General features: G+C 37.0%; 1 protein-coding gene across 1 annotated transcript in view; it reads left to right on the plus strand.

The window, feature by feature from the left end:
• DCC (DCC netrin 1 receptor) overlaps nt 1–20,457 on the plus strand; it is a 766,342-nt gene that overhangs the window by 284,804 nt on the left and 461,081 nt on the right. The window contains exons 6-7 of the mRNA XM_060027782.1: nt 9,258–9,412; nt 11,971–12,091. Of these exons, the coding sequence (XP_059883765.1) occupies nt 9,258–9,412; nt 11,971–12,091 (276 nt within the window). The remainder of the gene's footprint in view (nt 1–9,257; nt 9,413–11,970; nt 12,092–20,457) is intronic.

A 20,457-nucleotide genomic window follows, 5' to 3' on the forward strand; every position in this document is an offset into this window, starting at 1 on the left:
GCATATAGGAAATATATAGGAAATATATTATCCTTCACCAAATTTGATATAGGAAACCTGGTGTTGCTCTTACCTCCACATGATTTCCCTTAAGGGTTTATGTACTCTTGTCACCAGCAACAAGAGTTTCTCTGAAGTTCTTCCAAGACCCAGTGAAGAGGTAGAATAAAAGGAAAAGAAAAGAAGGATAAATATGTTTACTTGCTATTTATATCATGTGTATTATTTGTACAAGCTCTTGAATTTCCAGTGGGTTCTATTATTTAAAACTATCATAGTGAGCCCTCCCAGAAGGTAAATGTTTAATTAATATCTTTTTTAATCATTGAATTTTTTTTAAAATACAGAAAAAGAAAGAAGATATATCCATACTTCCATAATCACTGTACATCTTAGAATATTTACTTCTAGAGTCTTTAAAAAATTGTTTTAGAAGAATCACTCTATAATTTTGTGAAAATAACCCATGTGATTTAAAAATCATCCCAAATCTCAGTATTCCATACATCCTTCTACGTATATAAATAGTTGGATACTTAGGTAGAAGTATGTTTATAACAATGTGATGCAGCTACAGATACTGTTTTTTAAAGTTCACGTTTTATTTAAAGGCATAATTGATTAAATTCCTGCTGTGAAAGATAGCACCTAGGGGTTAGCATGAGGGGTTAGCAGTCTCATCCATCCTCTCATTCCCCCACCTTCTGATTTTGGTAGTTATGGTATTAGTTGTATCCTTTTCACGTTTATGACAATTGACTTATCTTCAGTAAACATTATTTCCACTGTGTTTACTTTTATTTCTGTATAGAGTTATATTCAATATTCATCACCAGTCCTTTTATCACAATGCCTATCTTTTCATTTTGATGGTACTCTTCTTAATTGCCTGGATTTTGTTGTCAGACTTACTTTAGCAAGTGCTATATTTTCTGAGCACTTTCATAATTTAGACTATGGCTTTGTAAATAAACAACTGTATATAATATTCTTGGGTAATATTGCTTCATTATCTTCTAACATTGGATATTACTATATGGGAATCTGATTCCCCCTCATTCCTTGTAGATGTGTTTTGATCTGTTGAATGTTCAAATAATTATTTATCCTCCAGATTCAATATTTCAAATAAGATATGTCTTACTGTTGAGAATTATGCATTCAATTTCCCAGGAAAATGGGATAGTCTTTCAATCTAAAAATTCAGATTTATTTTTTTAGGGAAAATTTCCTATTATTTTATCTTTGAATATATCTTCTGTTCCATTTGTGAGTTTGCTACATCAGAATGCCAGTTATCTCAATATTAAATCATCTTTGCTTGGCCTCTTTCTATACAAGCTTTTCCTAATTACTTTAGTCTCTTTGCCTTTTTCATCCGCATTCACTGCATTTATCTCATTTCCAACACATCGGTAATTTGGTTTTTAGTGGTGTCTATTATGTTACTTGTACTTTCTAATTTATATATTGGCTCTCTAATGATGTTGTTTTGCCCCTTGATTTGTTTCCTTAGGTCCGCTACCTTCATTTTCATTTCATTCTGTTGTTTTTCATCTAGTCTTTGACCTCTAGTGTTGAATTTATTTTCATAATAAGTAAATCTATTGTGTGAAACAACTTAAGAAATTTATTTCTGCTTCTCCCCTTAGATTTTCTTCTGGGTTGAGTGTTTTGTTTCTCTCTCTTCCTCCCCCCACTTTTCCCTCCCTGCCCCACCCTCTCTCTCTCTCGTTATTGTTGCCGATAATATATTTCCATATTTCCCATGTGTGTCATTTATCTTGCTCATGTGTGGGTGACTCTGTCCAGACACTATTTGTGCCAATATAGCAGGAGTTACTTCTAGACTTATTTACCATGCTGCCTGAGACCCCTTGGGCTCCAGTTTGTAGTGCTGGATATTTCAGGTTTTATTAATTATTTAATAACCAGCAGGAATGGTCAGGGAGTCAGTTCAGTTGAGGCAACATTCGGCCTCTTTGAGAGCACCCAGCTTCGTTGGCTGGTTCCGTATCCTATTCCCTTCTGTAGGGGAGGGGCTGGTCCTCAGGTTGATAGCCACTGCAGCTTCTCCTCAATCAGAAAAGGAAGGAAAAACATAGGACTCTCCATAGGTTTCACATTGATTCAATTTTGGAGGTATTACTGAGAATTCTTAGGCTTTTCCCCAAAGTCCAGGGCAGTTTCTGGTGTTTAAGGACAGATAAGGACCTAAATCCTGCTCTGCCTTTCTCCTCTATTCCAGAAACATCTATTTTGATTTTTTTTTTGTTTGTTTGCAATTGACTGCTTTCTTTTCTTTGGTTGCTATGGTTGGTGTGTGTGTGTGTGTGTATGTGTGTGCACGTGCGCGTGTGTGCTGGGACTTTTGACTTCATTGGGTATTGGGGGAGAGAAATTAGTTGTGTGTTAGAATTCATCATCGTCTCAGTTAAATGTTTGTGTTGGAAGATTCCCTCATAGAATATCTACTACTAACAAAAAACTCGAAAAACAAAGTTTTCACTATAATTTACTGTAACTCTTCAATGTCCACTTAAAAATATACAGAAATTGCTCTAATGCATGACAGAAACATTTTTTCTAGCTGTTTAGAATATCCACATCTTTTACTCTCAAATAACAAGAGGGCATGCTAGAAAACATTTGACTGAGGGAAAAATAATAAGTCTTAAAAATTTCTGTCAGTATGCAGTGTTAGGAACTAGATAACTTATTCTAAATATTTATTATTTTTGTCATAACCCATGTGAGTTAATGTTTTTATCTTGTTTTTCTTAAAATGTTTTCATTTTCTTCACAGCTAAAGTTGAAAATTGGATAAGAAAGATGTTTATAAATTGTATATGTATGGATATATCATTTGCATGTCTTTGTGTATACATAACATTTTAAATATAGGTATTCGATTTTACAGTTTACATAGGATTACATAGCACAGATATGTATATAAATATATAGAAATAAATGTATTTAATATATGTGTTTATATATACATATGCATACATACACACACACAGACTTAATGGTTGGAGAGTTGCCAACATCTACTGAAGGACACTGATAGCACACAAATTAAGTTTCCAAAGACATGGTGATAACATAAGTAAGCATATAGGATTAGGGCCTTGAGATTAATCCTCCTATCATTTTTATCACTGGTTTGAGCCTTACAACATCATTCTCCCAGTTTGGTCCTAAGCTCTACAGTTAAAGAGAGAAATGGAAAACTCAGTCTGGATTTAGAGAGAAGCAATCCTGATTACAGAAGCAGTGGAAACTGAGCAAGAGTAATGGGATTATTTGTCTGGATAAAGAAAATTGTGACAAGAGGTCTAAAATAGTTTCTAAGGTCTAAATAGTTTCTATTTTAAAAAAACAAAACAAAAAAACAAAATAAAACAAAATAACCTAAACACAACTCCAAAGTAAAGGTTGAAGGTCAGATGTTCTTCATCCCCACAGCACATAGACTAGAATTTTTAGATAGGAGCACAAATTTTTTGCCATAATGGGGTAAGAGATAAAATCAAAAGGTCTCAAATTTTATTTCTCTAAGATGATTAAAATATCCTCTTTGCCAGCTATAGCAGAATAGCTTATAGTTTGATGCTTCTAATATTCTATTGTTGTCATTAGCGTTGACTTTAGAAGAAAAGTATACCTTATTCTTAAATGTTGTTCCTCATCTAGCTTTTCCATAGCTATTACCTGTTTGCAGCCAGAAAGTGGCAATGCCAAAGCATTGGCCTATGAAGACTAAACCACATCCATGCCTGTTTATCTAATAAGTATTTATTAGCACCCATCCCATGTTTAGTCTTGGGGACAGAAAGTGAAGTAAGGTAGCCCCTGTCCTTAAGAAAGTAAGAGCTTGGTGGATTTGCATCCAGATGGATGCTACAAGGGGATGAATTGTTGTTGCCTCATCAGCTTTTCTGAAATGTAGTTTTCAATAATGATATATTTACTTCTGCTTGAGAAAAAAATATATAATTAAATATACCACTTAGGCTTACACATATGTCAGGGAAAAAGGTAATGTACATTCTGGAAGTTGTTAAGAGGACCCAAACCCCCCCACCCCCGGAAATTGAAACACTTTTTTGAATAGAAAATGCTAAGAATAAAATCCGTAGCTTAATAGTCATTTTTCTAGAACAATGGGAGCCCCAGTCAATATTATTAATTAGAACAAAACTAAAATGAGATCTTATTTCCAATGTGGGATACATTCTAGTCACTTAAGGCTAGAACCCAACTAGACCCAGATTTCAAGTCACTTGTCACATAAGAAAAGGCCTGGAGAGAAGTGTTGGATTGGGCAGAAATATATCACACAGCTCCTTGTTAAATAAAGGAGAAGGAAGGTTATTCATTTAAAGATCAAGTTAGCTGAAAGAGTTACTTTGGCACCAGAAGTTGGTGCAGGAAGAATTGAAACTATGGGATCAAAGAGCTATTTCTAATCTATAAATTGAATGTCCATTAGAAACCTTATTCCATAAAAGTAGGATTTTGTTGAGGTACATTTAACATGGAAGCCTGAATTGATAAAAAAATATTTTCCCCCTGTGCTATGTTATCTCTAAACCTACATTGAACACCAGATGGCTTCCTTTGTAGTCATCTGAATGTGATTACATATCAAACTGTGGCTCCTTAAGGTGAAATTATCTGACTGTACTTGAAAGAACTCAATTTATTTTGGATATAGAGTTAACCCAGTTTGGCAGCAAACGTATTTTAGATTTTTGATCTGGTCAGAATCTTCAGGTATTTGCATTTAAGAGAAGACTAATGGGTTTATGTCCATTATTTCAACAACAAATTAACTCCAAAAGGCCTGGAGAGAGAGAAGTGTTTTGCTCAGTGACACTAGCTGGCTTTCCAGTGTTCTCAGGATAAAAATGTAGCCCATCAAGGCTCATGGTAATTTCTATTGTCTTCCTAACAAAATCTCGCTAATCTGTTTTTTTCCTTGATGTTTATCATTCACATGATGTTTATCATTCACCAGTTGTGTGTTCTGCCTAGTGTTCATTTAAACCACCTGCATTCCTTTAAAGTTTCATTCTTGCAGTTTCAAAGAGCTGTAGTAAATTTTTAGGATGTATCGAATCTTCTCAATTTCAAGGTAATACAGAGTGTTAATTATGTGTCCTAGAGCAGTATTTTAGAATTGACCCACATTTATTTGTACCTAAATAACTGGAAAAGAATAGATAAATGTTACTAAAAATACTTGTGAGGCATCTTTTATGTGAAATAAAACCTTTAATACTATTTAGATTGTTGGTGATGACTTGGTTTGGGGCTGAAATTACCGAATAAAATTTACTCTACAGAATGCAAATGATTAGTCATAGCATAGAAACTCATTTATAAAATATTTAATTTAGAGAAAACTTTTATTCAAATTTAAGGTTTAATTGTACAATTCTAATGATTGCAGTGTAGAGGGATCTCTCGTCTATTAGTCATTTCTAAATATGATAGCATTTTCTAGAACAGACGTATTTTTTCCATCTTTCTGTTGTAGTCACTATCTCTTCTTCCCTCAACCCCTAAGTTATAAAAATTCTCTATATATGTACTCTAAGTACTTAAGAAGATCCTGAGAAACCAAGATCTAATGAAAATGTGGGTAATTTATTTTTGGTCATGAATTTTATTCTATCTAAAGAAGGAAAGTATAACAAAATCAGTATCTTGCCTGAAATTGCTGTAGCATCATACGTGTATGTTAAGCAGTTCTCTGAAATGGACTAAAACTGGGTGAATGGAACGATTTGATAAGCTTGAAAATTCATGGCACTTCATTTTTATTAGTCGTTAAGGAATTGTTGAGCTGTGACAGGGCGAGAGAGCGTCATGGACATATACACACTAACAATCGTAGTAAGGTAGATAGCTAGTGGGAAGCAGCCGCATGGCACAGGGATATCAGCTCGGTGCTTTGTGACCGCCTGGAGGGGTGGGATAGGGAGGATGGGAGGGAGGGAGACGCTAGAGGCAAGACATATGGAAACATATGTATATGTATAACTGATTCACTTTGTTATAAAGCAGAAACTAACACACCATTGTAAAGCAATTATACCCCATTAAAGATGTTAAAAAAAAATTGTTGCCCCCCAAATAGTTTAAAGTAGTGAATTATTCCTTCCATGAGAGTGGAAAGGAAGGAGAACTATGTTAATATTCAAAGGGAATTAAAAGAAAAAGCATATGCTTCAGGCCCCATCTTTATAGTCTGGTTAGTAAATAATGATGTAGGTGAAAAATATCTAACAATAATAAGTGGGATAAAAATCGAGCACAGAGAGAGAGCACTGCAAGAAGCAGGAAACCCCATCATCGGCTTCATGAAAGACAACATTTCATGGAAGATGGAGTGTGTGAGTTCCCTCTTCACGATCAGAAAAATGATAAAGAAACATGTCCACAACCATTGATAAGTCATGTTCACTCATTAGTCCCAGTTTATATTTGTCTTGAGAATCTAGTACCCCAGAGCAGTGAAAGTTATACCTAGGTCCTAAATTCTGGGAAGCAATCCTAAAATAGGATGAATAAATCCTAGTCTGCTCATCACAAGAAGAGAGAGGAGTAGCATAGGAATAGGAAGGATTAAGAGTATAGAAGAGGAAAGCAGGAAGAGAAGAGAATACTAAATCTCCTTCTCTCTATATAAATATATACACACATATGTATATGTTTATGTATGATATATGTTTATGTATATTTATATTACTTATATACATATATATTTAAAGTTTAGTCTCAACCCCATAAATTAATTTCAAGATCCACTTATGGAAGTCATCTGAATTTTGAAAACTCTGATGCGGGTACAAATGATTCCAGGAAATCTGATGAACATGAACACCAGGGCTTAGCAGACTCAGACAGTTTTCATGGTACCAGGAAAGAAGGGCTTAAAGGGAGAGGCAGAATAGACAACGTGATGTTATTTTTTTTAACAGCTCTAATTGCTTAATTTCTATTATCACTGAGGCTTTGGGAATATTTTTGAGTTATCCTTCCATCAGAATTTTTCGGTGGCAAAATAATTTTCCATCGGAATTTTCCAGAGGTAGAACTATTACAAAATAGTTCAGAATGTAGGCAGTGGAGTCAGCCTGTCTGTGTGGTTTGGAGAAGTTGCTTACACACCACAGTCTCTTCATTTATAGAATGGGGGTAAAAGAGCCTGCTTCAAAGAGTTGTGGTGTGAATAATAAAGTGCTTAGGTTAATAAATCGTACAGTCAGCTCTCAATAAATACTGGCTATTGGCTGGTAAATAAATACTTGATCAAAATCTGTGATAAAATTGACAATTTTATCCAAAAGAATCCAAAAGAGACAATAAATGTATCTGCTCAGAGGCACTCAAGAAATATTTCTGATGTTGGTTCATTCTCAGTGAATTTGGTGAAAGAATAAATAAAGTCTAATATTACTATAAATTATAAATAATTACTCTTAGCCCTATATACAATGGTGACACATTCTCTGTAGGAAAGCTCTCAGACACATTTTTTCCATATCTTTAATCTGTGACTAGTAATGAATCCCAGCCAAGTCACCTAAACCAAGTTGCCCCTGTGAAAGATTCAAGAATTTAAAAGTTGTTTGGTACTAGAGGCCCAAATATTTAATTAAAAATAGGAAGATAAGACAGGGAAGGGGAGAGAGGGAGGGACAGAGAGAGAGAGAGAGAGAAAGAAAGAGGAGAGGAGAGGGGAGGGGAGGGGAGGGGAGGGGAGAGATCTGACTTCCAAGATCATTCAGTAGAAGAACTAGGACTTGAATCCTGGATGCCTTCCACTGGCTCTTCGATTTTTCTAGAAGGCAATGACCATCAAAGATTGCAAATTCACTTTGACTTCTAGGGAAAGTTTTGCCGACGGTGGTTGGAAAGAGCAAAGTATGGTGGTTACTCAAAGAAGCAAAAATGAGCACACCTTACCCACTGAACGTAACAACAGCAAAGACAAATATTATAATCTGTCTTTAAAAATGTCTACGAAAAATACATATTTATTTCCAAGGTGAAAAGGGGATCAAGGCTACTACTTCCCTGTGAATTTAACCTGGATTTCAGACAATATAAATATTCAAGTTTCACATCATTTTAAGGTTCCCAGCGGAAGAAAATGACAGTCACTTAAAAAAAATTTTTTTCTTTATTGGAGTATAGTTGATTTACAATGTTGTGTTAGTTTCTACTGTACAGCAAAGTGAGTCAGTTTTACATACACATATATCCACTCTTTTTTAGATTCCCATATAGGTCATTACAGAGTATTGAATAGAGTTCCCTGTGCTATACAGTAGGTTCTTACTAGTTATCTATTTTATATATAGTAGTGTGTGTATGTCAGTCCCAATCTCCCAGTTTATCCCTTCCAACATCACTTTTTAAAATGTTCCTTTCCTACACAGTGTTCTGAGGCACCAGGTCTGAGAGATTCACTAGCGAAGGTGTGTTATATTTGTAATTTCCTTTAAATTGCAAATTTCCATCATAGAGTAATGAGTATTATGGTAATTAAGACATTAAATTAGTGTATCATGTACCCTGCTGAGAAAATAGTAATATAGTATAGCAATGCACTAGAGTAGATAATTGCTAGGACAATAGGCATGTGTCCACAGTAAAGATGATGGTCATTTTTAGTGCCCTTATCACCACAGCCAGTTTCAATAGGAACGAGTCCGTCACATTAACTAAATCCTAATGAAACTCTAGAATTACAGAGACACTAAGCGTTCATGTCTTATACACTGGGTTGTGTCAGTCATATCAGCTCCCCTTTATTTGCTTTTTCAGCATAGTTTCCATAGCTTTATGGACTTTCCAGTGTCCTTTATGTAGGTCAATACGAACACTTATTCAGAATGTTTATTATATGCATTTTTTAAAAATTTATTTTTATTTATTTATTTTTGTTTATTATATGCAAAGGTTGTTGTTGTTTTTTACATTCTTTGTGGGAAGACACCATTAACACAACAACACACTGTTTAACTGCATTTGGCGGGGGGGGGGGGGGGGGGGGCGCGCGGGCAGGGGGGCAGAGGGAGTTTATCATGTCCTACAGTAGTTCCTATAAAGTAAACTAGGGGCTTAGGGGAATTATTTGAATTACAAACATTTTCAATATTTGTTTCTAAGTCAGAGAAGATGCTAGCATGCAAGTTCACATCCCCACCCACTCACTTTTTATTTTTCTGTCTTTACAGTTCCACCATGGTTTTTAAATCACCCTTCCAACCTCTATGCCTATGAAAGCATGGATATTGAGTTTGAATGTGCAGTCTCTGGGAAGCCTGTGCCCACTGTGAATTGGATGAAGAATGGAGATGTGGTCATTCCTAGTGATTATTTTCAGATAGTGGTAACTATCTTTTTCATATTCACTTTACAATCCCATTCATTGTCTACTCTGTTTTCAGTTGCTTTTCTTTCTTGGGAACAACGTTCCTGTTGGGAATGTTTATGATGTATGAAGAAAATTGTTCCAATAAAGCAAATCATTTTTTAGACTTGGAATTTTTGAGCTCAAAAAAAGTCATTAAACAGTCCAGCCCCCTTGTTTACAGACACGGTTTTAAACAAACAAAGAAAAAATGGGGGGCCTAAGACCAGTGGTTTCTAAATATTCTCATTGGTGGTTCTTGGAAAAACAGAGTTTAGAATCTAGTTCTAGACTGTATGAATCCAAGAATCTCTTCTTTAAATTTTGCCCATTATAATAAAGTTTCAAGTAAGATGCGCTACTTATGAATATGGTAGTCTTACTTTGGTAATTAGGATGGTCACTCTTTGCTCCTTTGCTGCTCTTCCAGATAGGCCAGCTGATCCTACATGAGCAGTAGAAAAGGACAGTGATGAGGGTGATAGTGACAATGGTGGTGGCAGTGTTGGAGAGGATTTGAAGACCCAGAGTTCACATCCTTTGCAGTTCTGAACTTTGGAAAGAATTGAAGCCAAGAACAATGGTTCTTACAGTTCCTATAAGGTTTACTGTACCTCTCTGTCCCGGCCCTGGAGAGAGATAATAGGGATAATGGTGGTATATTCACTGAGTTGTTGTCCTGGTACATAGTGAGTGATCCATACCTATCATTATTATTATTGTTTTTGCTGCTACCAGCAGAATGCTTTGCTCATTTAAAAATGCTCTGTGAAAACTCTCCTTTTGGTGTAGGTCAGCATCAGAGGTTCTGAATTCAAATGAATATCTGAGAAATATGAAAAGCACTTTTTAAATATCAAAGAACTTTGCAGCTAAAGAAGGAGGCTTTCAATCCATTTCTCTTATGTTTGAGATGCAGACATGACCCTGTCAAAGAAAAGTGGTCCTCCAAGCCAGGTCTCCCAGGAGACGGCAATTATAGTGTAAGTGCCCTATGGAATTCAGGCACAAGCTCTCTCCATGGCTTTACAGTGCCTCTTGCTGGTGGTCCCTCTTGCACGATCAGAAACTTTCAGAAACTTTCATCACCTCTTGATTCATGCATTTTGTCACATTGTAAGGGCTCTTAAGGAATACATCCGTAAAGAATATCTTTATTATGTTTATCACCTCTTACCATTTTTCATTTTTAGTTGCATTTAATTGGTTGGGAATAGAGTAAGAAAGGAAAAAAAATTAACTTTTGAATGCCACATCAATCCATTAGTTCCTTTACATGCAATGCTGTTTCCCCTATCACTGAATTAAAAATGATCTGCCATGGGGCAACTTGAAATGTGTTGTATATGCCTAAAATAGATGCTACTTGCATATAGAGGAAATTGTTGAGTGCCCTTAAGGACACAGGATAAAATGAAGCATTTCATTTTTTTCTACAGTTTGAATAATCTTTTCCCCAGAATGACTTATTATAGCCAACCTACTTAAAATGTTCCTTTTCTTAAGGTAAAAAAAAAAAAAAAAAAAAAAAAAAGTATGGTATGAGCCCTTTTCACATTAAATTGTGCTTAAAAATATTTCCCCAATAGCTCCAGATCTGTCACACATGTAACATTTAGCACAAATAGTAACTTATATGAGAATTGTTAATTGTAAGTTAGTCAACTTTATCTTAAGAATTTTACATCAGCTGAAAATTGACTACAAGACACTAAAAACAATTAAGTATTCCCCATGAGGTAATATTTATCTCTTAATGACTTCAGGGCAAGTGATTTAACTCGTCTCACTTACTGAACTAATTCTTACACTATCGAAGATAAACTGAGTTACTGTAATTAAATGCTATTTCAGATCATTTTATCATCCATCCTTGAAAACTATGGTGGCCCAATTTACATAAAACAGGAGTTAACATTGCTGTGTTTTAATTTATGGATTACTGAAGGTGAAACATTTCGGCCATATAACAAGAATGACATGGGTATAAAAGATCTACCATACCCTCCTCCAAATCCCCGAAAGGGCACACAATTTTAAAAGGATTTTCAGATATTTTTTTTCTCGGCAAATGTCCAGAAAATATCCAACCTAGATTTCTTGTCCTTTAGAAGCTGCAAAGATAAGTAATTTTTGTTTCCTTTTGCTTTTTTTTTTCCCCTCTCCAGCACCCACTGAAACTATTTCCTTCAGTACAAGGAAAAGAATGAAATTTATTTTGATACTAACCTCTCTTTCGTCCATACCTAATAAAAGAGTTTTCTGTTTACTGCTCACTTATGGAGGATGTGCATTCTTGGGAGTATACTTTTCATGGCAGAACTAAGTTAAATGGTGGCACGTGGATTCAGCAGAATCTTGGGCATCTGTGACATTTCCCAGATGACACAGGACATATCTGTAAGGCTGAGGACCCTCTTGGCCTCCCTTCTGGTTTCTTTTGGGAAGTTTGATTAAAATTTTTTTTGTGATCATTTTGTCACTTGGAGGTTTTTTTTGCTTTTTCAAATGCTTTACCTGCTTTTTCTTCTCCCTAGGGAGGAAGCAACCTACGAATCCTTGGGGTGGTGAAGTCGGATGAAGGCTTTTATCAGTGTGTGGGTGAAAATGAGGCTGGAAACGCCCAGACCAGTGCACAGCTCATTGTTCCTAAGCCTGGTAAGATGAAGTGAACCTTGCTCTGGTTCCTGTAGTTGCAGTTCTGCATGGTTCATCTGTGAAATCTGTACTGTTTTCCCTATTCTCAAAGTCAATTTGAAATTATTGAGTTATTTAGTTAATCAGGTATACATGTGTGTATTGATGGTATATTTGTGCTAGCAAATTATATCTATGACTATCGATATATATCTCCATCCAGTGAGATACAGTCAAGATGACTACCACTAAATTACTACCGTCTCCCCTCTTTTGTGGCCTACCTTTCTTCTTGGTGTTTCATATAAATATAAACTCTATATATGGAACATATATATATATGTAATATATATAAAATAGATAAGCATATACATGTATACATACATGCTTATTTATAGTCTTAAATCAATGGAAGTTGGTAGAAAAATAGCAGGAGTAATTAACTTGAAAGTAAAAACATTCTTCTCTTTTTTTAGAACAGATTTTGATAAGTTGTCCTTTTTTCTATAATTTATTAAGTTTTTTATTTTGTTCTGTAATCTTTTAGAGGTTTAATGTGGTGGTGTATTCAAAACTAGCGTAAATCTATAATAGACATGTCATGTAATATCCCCATAACAATATGATTTCCAGAAAGCAAGCAAACAGACAAAAACAAACACACAAAAAAACCAGCTGGTCAGCTACTCTGAAATGTGGTTACACTAAAGAAGGTCAAAAACGTCCCTTCTCTCTTTTTATTCTTTTTTTTTTTTAAAAGCAGGGACTGAACAGTTGTTTCTATAGATCAAAATACCTTAAAATATTAATACCTCCTCATGAAAAGTTTTCATACCACCTATTGATTATGTTAATTTCAACTTTTTCAGGCCAGTTTCCTTCCTCTTGACTCAACCTTGTCTTAATCTTTCCCTGCTTTAATTTTAATAGAAAACAAATTTTCTGTTTAGAAACAGTAATTTTAATAGAAAACAGAAATTTCTATATAGCTACTGAAATATATGAGACATAGTCTTTCTTTGGCTTCTGTCATTTACAGTGTGCCTATTGAGGCCTTATATTTTGTGCATCTCTAACCAATTATCTGAAGATGCTCAGACTCTCATAATAATGCTCACAGCGATGACTTTCTCTGCTTTTCTTGATTAAAACAAAAAAGCAACCATAGAACCACAGTCCCAGATGAGTAAAGGAATGAAAGGAACTATTTAGGAATTTGAAGGTACCATTAACTCTTGTTCAAGATCACCAGTTTCTCTGATGGACTGTTTGTTTTCCCTCCATTTAATGTGCCTTACATGTGAATGTGACCTCATTTGTGCGACTAAATACATTCTCTTCGGCCGAAACAGTAATGGATAAGGAGGGGAAAAGGAACCTCTAAAACCAAGGTCTCTAATATGAGCCATGGTTTAAAAACTCTGTGCTGTCTCATTAGCAACGACAATATGGCAACATTTACACTAATACTGATTGCTACACAAGTCACAGAATAAGAGAATTCTAGTTAACGTTGATTTCCATGTAAGGCCATAAAGCTGAGGAAAATGCAAGATAAGTAGCCCCGTATTTCTGAAGAGAAGTATGAGGTACATTCTGCCATCATCCCCTTTAACTGCCATTAGGGATGGAGGATTCTTTGAAGTGTTGAAATTCATAGGATTAGACAGACATCATCATGGTGTTTTCTTTCCCCCACAAGTCAAGTTGTGGAGATACCAAGAAAACCCCTTGAACAGAATGTGTGTGTGTGTGTGTGTGTGTGTGTGTGTGTTTTACTGTTTTGCAAAAATGGAAAATGGGCAACTTACCCTGACTAAAAGCTGTCTGGAGCTGCCCACAACTGCAGGAGGAGAAAGGGGAAGGCAACAGTGGGGAGAAGCTCAATTTCCACCTTTGGGAAGAATGAGGGTGTGAGTTGCACTTGAAGAAAGCAGGGCGGAAGACATCTTGAAAGGCCTTGCCCACGAGGTCCTGGCTGCTAAGGCTACAGCCACCAAAAGACGCTAGAGGGACACTGGCTGGGACGGAGCTGAGCTGGGAGCTGGTGCAGAAGACTAGCCAGATCCTGCCGTGCCTGCTGCAGGAGGGGGTCCAGGGCGGGGCTTCCTAGGTTGGGGGGGCCTCTGAAGAACACAGAGCTGCTCCCCAAAAAGAGGCAAGTTGATGCCTTCCACGACTGTGGACTCTCAAGAGCACAGGCTAAGAAAAGCAGCCTTTGTCTCTTCACTCCAAATCCATCCTCTCTTTCTACCCTGGAGAAGCCCTAAGCAGAGGGGGAAAGCATAGACCCAAGAGAATTAAAAAAAGTGGTGACAGACAGCCCCATTGCCTCTTCCCCATTTTTGGTCTCAGGCCTACTCTGGGAGGCGGGGAGAAACTTTAAATTGAACATTAAGTTAATGTCTTGATTTAGATCTCAGTGTGTGTGTGTGTGTGTGTGTGTGTGTGTGTGTGTGTGTGTGTGTGTGTGTGTGTGTGTGTGTGTGTGTGTGTGTGTGTGTGTGTGTGTGTGTGTGTGTGTGTGTGTGTGTGTGTGTGTGTGTGTGTGTGTGTGTGTGTGTGTTGTTGTTGTCATTATTGTTTTTAATATCTGCAAATAAGGCCTTTAAAATATTTTAAGGTGCCCTTAGGACCTGAGGGTTGACCCAACTTGTTATCTGGGGTAGGAAATATATCCGATAGGGTGTGTTTGAAAGTGGATGAGAGGAGAGAATAAAACTGTTTCCCCTTGATATTCCAATAGTTCAGCTCGTTCAATAAACCAATTATAGGCATTCAACTTCATTTACACCAGGCAGCTCTGAATTCAACAGGTAGCTCTTTATTAACAGTATCTTGCCTTCCACTCAGGCCCTGATTCATTTGCGTCTCTGTGACCACAAAAGAGCAAGGCGCCCCTCGGCATAAATGTCAGTTACCTCCTGGCTAGGGCAAACCTTGGAGAATCTTGATAATTCATTCTTCTCCCATCTAGATGGTAAAATGTTGTCAGTGGATTCTACATTCTTGGTCGGTGTTTATTGTATCTGGCATCGGATTAGAATGAAGACCAAAATCTGAAAGCGTGACAGAACACCATTGTGACTGTCTTACATCCCCTCCTTGTAAATGATGGATTGCTTTTTCCTGGCCATTTAATCAGGTCTTAAAATAATGCCTCTCCACCTCCGCAGAGGTGCAGTGTAGGCCATGTGCACAGATGGTGGAGAGGCCAGCCATAAATATAAACTCAGCAATGAGGCTGACCTTGGCAGGAAGAACAGAGCCCTCTCTGTTTAAGTTCCAACAATAAACGGTCACCATATATTTTGAGGCACATCGTGAGTCTGCACTGACCAGCTGTTCAGCTTTGGTCTGTCCACATGCTTGCGGCTAAGAGTTTCTCTTGACAACCATAACAATCTGCTTCTAACTGAAGTGCACACAATGGCCTGTTAGAGCCAGTGCCCATTGTTGGTGGATATTTACATAAGCCTAATGAAGTTTCAACCTAGTCTTTTCTATATAGTTAGTTATTCCCTCTTTAGCAATTAGTGACTTAGGAAAGAAACATCATCTACTAAATTAAATTGAGTTAATGACTTGTTTCTCTTTCCAGAAGATAAATTTTGGGAAAATACTGAAATGTGTGCACTGTAACATGTGAAATATATACATGATTTCCTCTAGATAAAGATCAATGACACTTAAAAACATCATTATACTAGAGGAGGTGCTATCAGTAATGGTTTCTATCTGATACTCTAACACCACACACACAGTTCCAGACTGCTGACCCTCTCTCTGTATACCTAGCACAAACATGAACGCACACACACACTCGTGCACCCACAGACAATGGTCTGCACACTTAAGAAGACTTTGCGTATGCATCAAAAATACTTTAGCCATATTATGTAAGTGGTGGTGAATGCGAGTTAAGATATTTTATCTGATATATATCACTTGTATTGCCTATTCATCTCTTCTAAGAGCTAAGGAAATGTTTTCTTGTTATTCGTTTTAGTTTTATTTATTATTTGGCGAGGGACATTGGTTAAGAAGTCCTCTTTCCAAAAGGAGATTGACTGTAGCCCTCCAACTCTACTGTTCAGTGAACAGCCCAGACAAAATGTGCCAAGAATCAATGTGTTAGGCATCATAAGAATAAGATGTTTCAGTAGCCAGATTTGCAAACAGGTAACCAGTACCTTAGGATCTGGTTGACATAGCAGATGCTGATGAGTTAGTTACCCTTGAGTCTCATCCAGTGAACTGGAGTGTGGGTAAGTAGTAATTAAATTAAGACTATCGGGTAGCTAGAAGGAAAAGTGAGCATACTTTCCAGTGCTGGTGGGGCAGCGTGGGAGCATAGAGAGCAAGGCAGGAACAAAGGTAAGATAGATATAAGATATCAGTTATCTCTGAGTTAGTGATTCTGGTTCTAGTTGCTAGGTAGCATTATGTTTCCAGGCCAGTGGTCTTCAGTGAAGGTAATTGGAAATACCTAACTGCTGGGCAGAGAAGAAGAGAGGGCCAGGGAACTGGGAATGCAGCTGTAATCAGGGCATATGTAGTCTGGAATATTTTAAATTTAATGGCAGAAATGGGTGAAGATAGAATAAAGTCGCCATGGGAAGAAATAATGTATTCTTCATATTCTACTATGCACAGAAAGGTTATGTGTTCACAAATGAATAAATGCTATTCTAAATATTTCCTAAATGTAGATCTGCTTGGGCAAGTTACCAAATCATGCCTTCCACTGAAGAAATATATATGGGATATGTGTCTCATGTTAACACTGAATATTTTTTTAATGCTGGTTTTGTGTTTTTCCTCCAATATTGATGGCAAAATAGAGTTTCCCACTGTAGGAGGGGAATATATTGGTTATGCCTTTAGTAAAATAGTGAGCTACTATCAATTCCTTGTTCTCCCCTGGGAAAGGTTACTGATTACAAATGCTGTAGAATTTTAAACATTGTATTAAGGCAGTGTATTCTATATTAGCAGAAGTGTTAGGTCCAATCATAAACATCAAGGCATAACATCAAAAGTCCTTTTGATGCCAAAAACTTGGCCTCTGTGTCCCAGTGCTGAATCAAATCTCAGAGACAGAGTTTTGGGTGAAATAGGAAAGAATAGCTTTATTGTTTTGCCAGGCAAAGGAGGGCACAGCAGGCTCCTGCCCTGGAAAACTTTGTGTCCCCATCTGGGAGGATTTGGTGAGTTGCTGATAAGATTAGGAGGTGTGCAGGGCCTGCACTCCTTTATTCTGGTGTCAGGTAATCTTTTGATGAGCTTCTCTGGTTCCTTTAATCTGGCCTCCTCAGGGTGGTCTTCTCTCATATGAAGAATGCTGACATCTTCCATTTGTTGGGTCTTAGTTCTATAAAGGGCTTAAAGGCAGTGTTCTGTGTATCGCTTGAGGCAGCACCAGGACCCTGCCCCAAGGCTGCACTATTGTCTCTTGACTGTTCCTCCCTTGTCTCTGCATCCCCTCCCTTCCCTGATTAGCAACTGTTCGAATCTGCCCTTTGGAACTCAGGGAAGGTCATGGAGGCTGGAGTCTGTTCCTTACAAGAAATGGGGGACATGAAAAGGCTTCCGTGCCCAGGAGCCCCACAGGGTCCTGCTAGGTTTCACTTTGGATCTGTTTTTGTGACTTGTTCCCTATCAGTACAAGAGGAATACCTTGAAATCCAAATAGGCAAGAGGAATATGTGGGTGCGTACTCATACAGTGTATATTAACTGCAGCTAGTTAAAGTGTTTCTTACTAAATGTGGACTCTTGTGTAGTAACTTCAGTGAGATTGTGTGAAACAATGAAAATTGTACAATTAGTTGTAACACTTCAAGATCTGTTAGAATTTAATTTGTCAGTGTAATAGCACTGTGTAAGAGAGATTGTTACTAACTCTCAAGTGGTGTACTTTTAAATCTGATATTAGTCACTGGAGGTCAATTAAGTTGAATTTTTGTCTCTTATTATGAGAAGAGTTACTATGATTTAAGCGCTCAGTATTATTTTGTGTGGGATCAAATTATTCCTGGAGTTCTGTAAATAATTTAGAAGAGCCAGTTCCATGTATTGGACTAATATATTGGTGGACCCAAACTAGAAAATGAGTCATTAGACAGTTTCCCTCACACAAACTGAGACGCTCATTAAAACTACAAACATTCTCTTTAGAGTTCCATCATTGAGTTTACGTGAATGAAAGTGCAACTTAATATTTTTGAAACTTGTTTCCAGTGATGATTATAGTGATTATAGCTCATAAGCTTTCCACAAACATTTTCCCTTATAAGCCTTAGTAATTAACTGTAGCTATTAAGATACAGAACCGATTTTTTTCAAGGAAGTGATTAATGTCCGTATATGTATGTGGCTGTGAATTTGTTCAGTGTACTGAAAAATTATTTCGCTAGCTAAGGTAAAGATAAAAATAAGAGGAAGGTAATGTCTGCTCTTTTATTTTCTACCTCGAAGTCTCCTTTCCCTTAGAGAAATCTTGACGCTCAAACTAGCACTTTCCCTGAGGGGTTCAACGATAGCCGAAGTTTCACATTTGATTTTTTACCATGTGATATTCACGTAGTCTATGAGATGTGGACACATTTCATGTCCACATCCTTCTCTAGTTTATCTATAGAGATTTAAACTATACTGGAATATAGAATATAATGAACAGAATCTTAAACAATATTGCCTAACCTTTCCAGGTCTCCATTTCCTCAGCTTTAAAATACAATAGATAATTGTCTCAAAGATTTAGTGCAATAAATGTATGTCAGAGGGGTTTGTAGGCTGTAAATTGCTACACAAATGTTAGCTATTATAAAGTCTTCCACTGGTTTATTTAGTCTCAAGAAAAACAGGAGACATTTCTTGGGATGCATACAATGATAGCTATCTTCTAGCATATTTTTCCATCCTCCAAGAAAAGAATTAATAAACAAATATTTCAGGGACAGTGGCAATTTGAAGTTTAGGTATTTAGCCCAGTGGACAAGGTGAAGGTAAAAGGTTTATTTCAGAATGCCTGCAGTGGAGAGGTTTGTTGTAGGGTTTACAGTATCCCTTTAATGACTTGCTCATTCCAGTTTTATGTTGGCAGAGGTTTCTCAGCAAATAAAAACTTGTCACTCACCTTGTCCTTCATTCAGCATGTGCTTCAAGTAGGAAGCTAGCTCAGTGCTAATCAAGAGGATATGGCAGACTTCGAAATTAGAGATGAATTCTACAGTAATATGAAGTATCCTGAGACCAGTGATAACTATAAATCCATACAATATGAAAGACTTGATAGATTCATAAATACTGATCACATCAGACTTTGGTGGTAAACACACCAAAGATTGTTACTCCATAGCTTTTTAAAATCCCCATTGTGGGGAAGTAGAAAAGAAGAATCCTGATTTTTCCACTGAACCCAAAGGATCTTGTTCTTGTATTTCTGCCTTTTATTTATAAATCATCGTTTGATAATAGATGTGCCTGGACACACACACTACACACACATACAGATATTCCTTCTGATATATTAGTATAAGAGAATTTTAAAATATCAAGGTGATCATTAGTAGGAGGTATATATAATTTAATAGCTAAAATTATATAGATGTAATTTTAACTGATTATCAAAGTGATAATAATCAACATTGATAGGACTACAATGAAAATAGTACTCATATACACAGTTTGAAGGAATGAATTACAATGTAGTCAACAACATAGGCCTCAGATGATTCCACAGGAAGCTTTGAAGCTGGGTTAGCTTCTCAGGATACTCTACCCCCAGAGATGGGTATGACCTTGAGTGAGGTAGCTCTCTTTAGCTGAAGGCAGTTACTGGAGATGGATTCTGTAGGGAGCCATCAGCCACCATCACTGTCTCCAGCTGGAGGAGTAAGTGCCACAGTCCACGAAAGGGAGATCCAGACGGTACACCACCCTATTCACTACAGTCTCCCGCTGTGCCACTCCAACCTATTTGCTTCATGTAACCAATTCTAGAAATAACTATTCCAGGATACAGGTTGGTCTTATTCCCTGGGGGAAAAGGAAGGTTAATGGGATGAACTACAGCCCTCACCAGTACAACTACAGCTGGTCTCAGGGCTGCAATTCGTGCTCATCACTTCCTTCCTCTCACCCTCAGCCAACATCTCTGCTCATCTGTATGGCTTAGCGGATGGAATGACTCAAACTCCTATTCCTTCGCAAGTCATAGAACTTGTAGTAGTCTATTTACCGTCAAAATTGGGGAAGAGAGTACCAAGAGACACTCCAGTAGATCACCTGGGTGCTAACCACAGTCCTCCCTGTTTCCTGCTTCCCCCTGATGATCTGATAATTATTCTCTCCTTGCCTGCTGCTATTTTGGCACAAGAAGCC

Source organism: Delphinus delphis, chromosome 13 (genome assembly GCF_949987515.2).
Source record: "Delphinus delphis chromosome 13, mDelDel1.2, whole genome shotgun sequence".
NCBI classification, from domain to species: domain Eukaryota; kingdom Metazoa; phylum Chordata; class Mammalia; order Artiodactyla; family Delphinidae; genus Delphinus; species Delphinus delphis.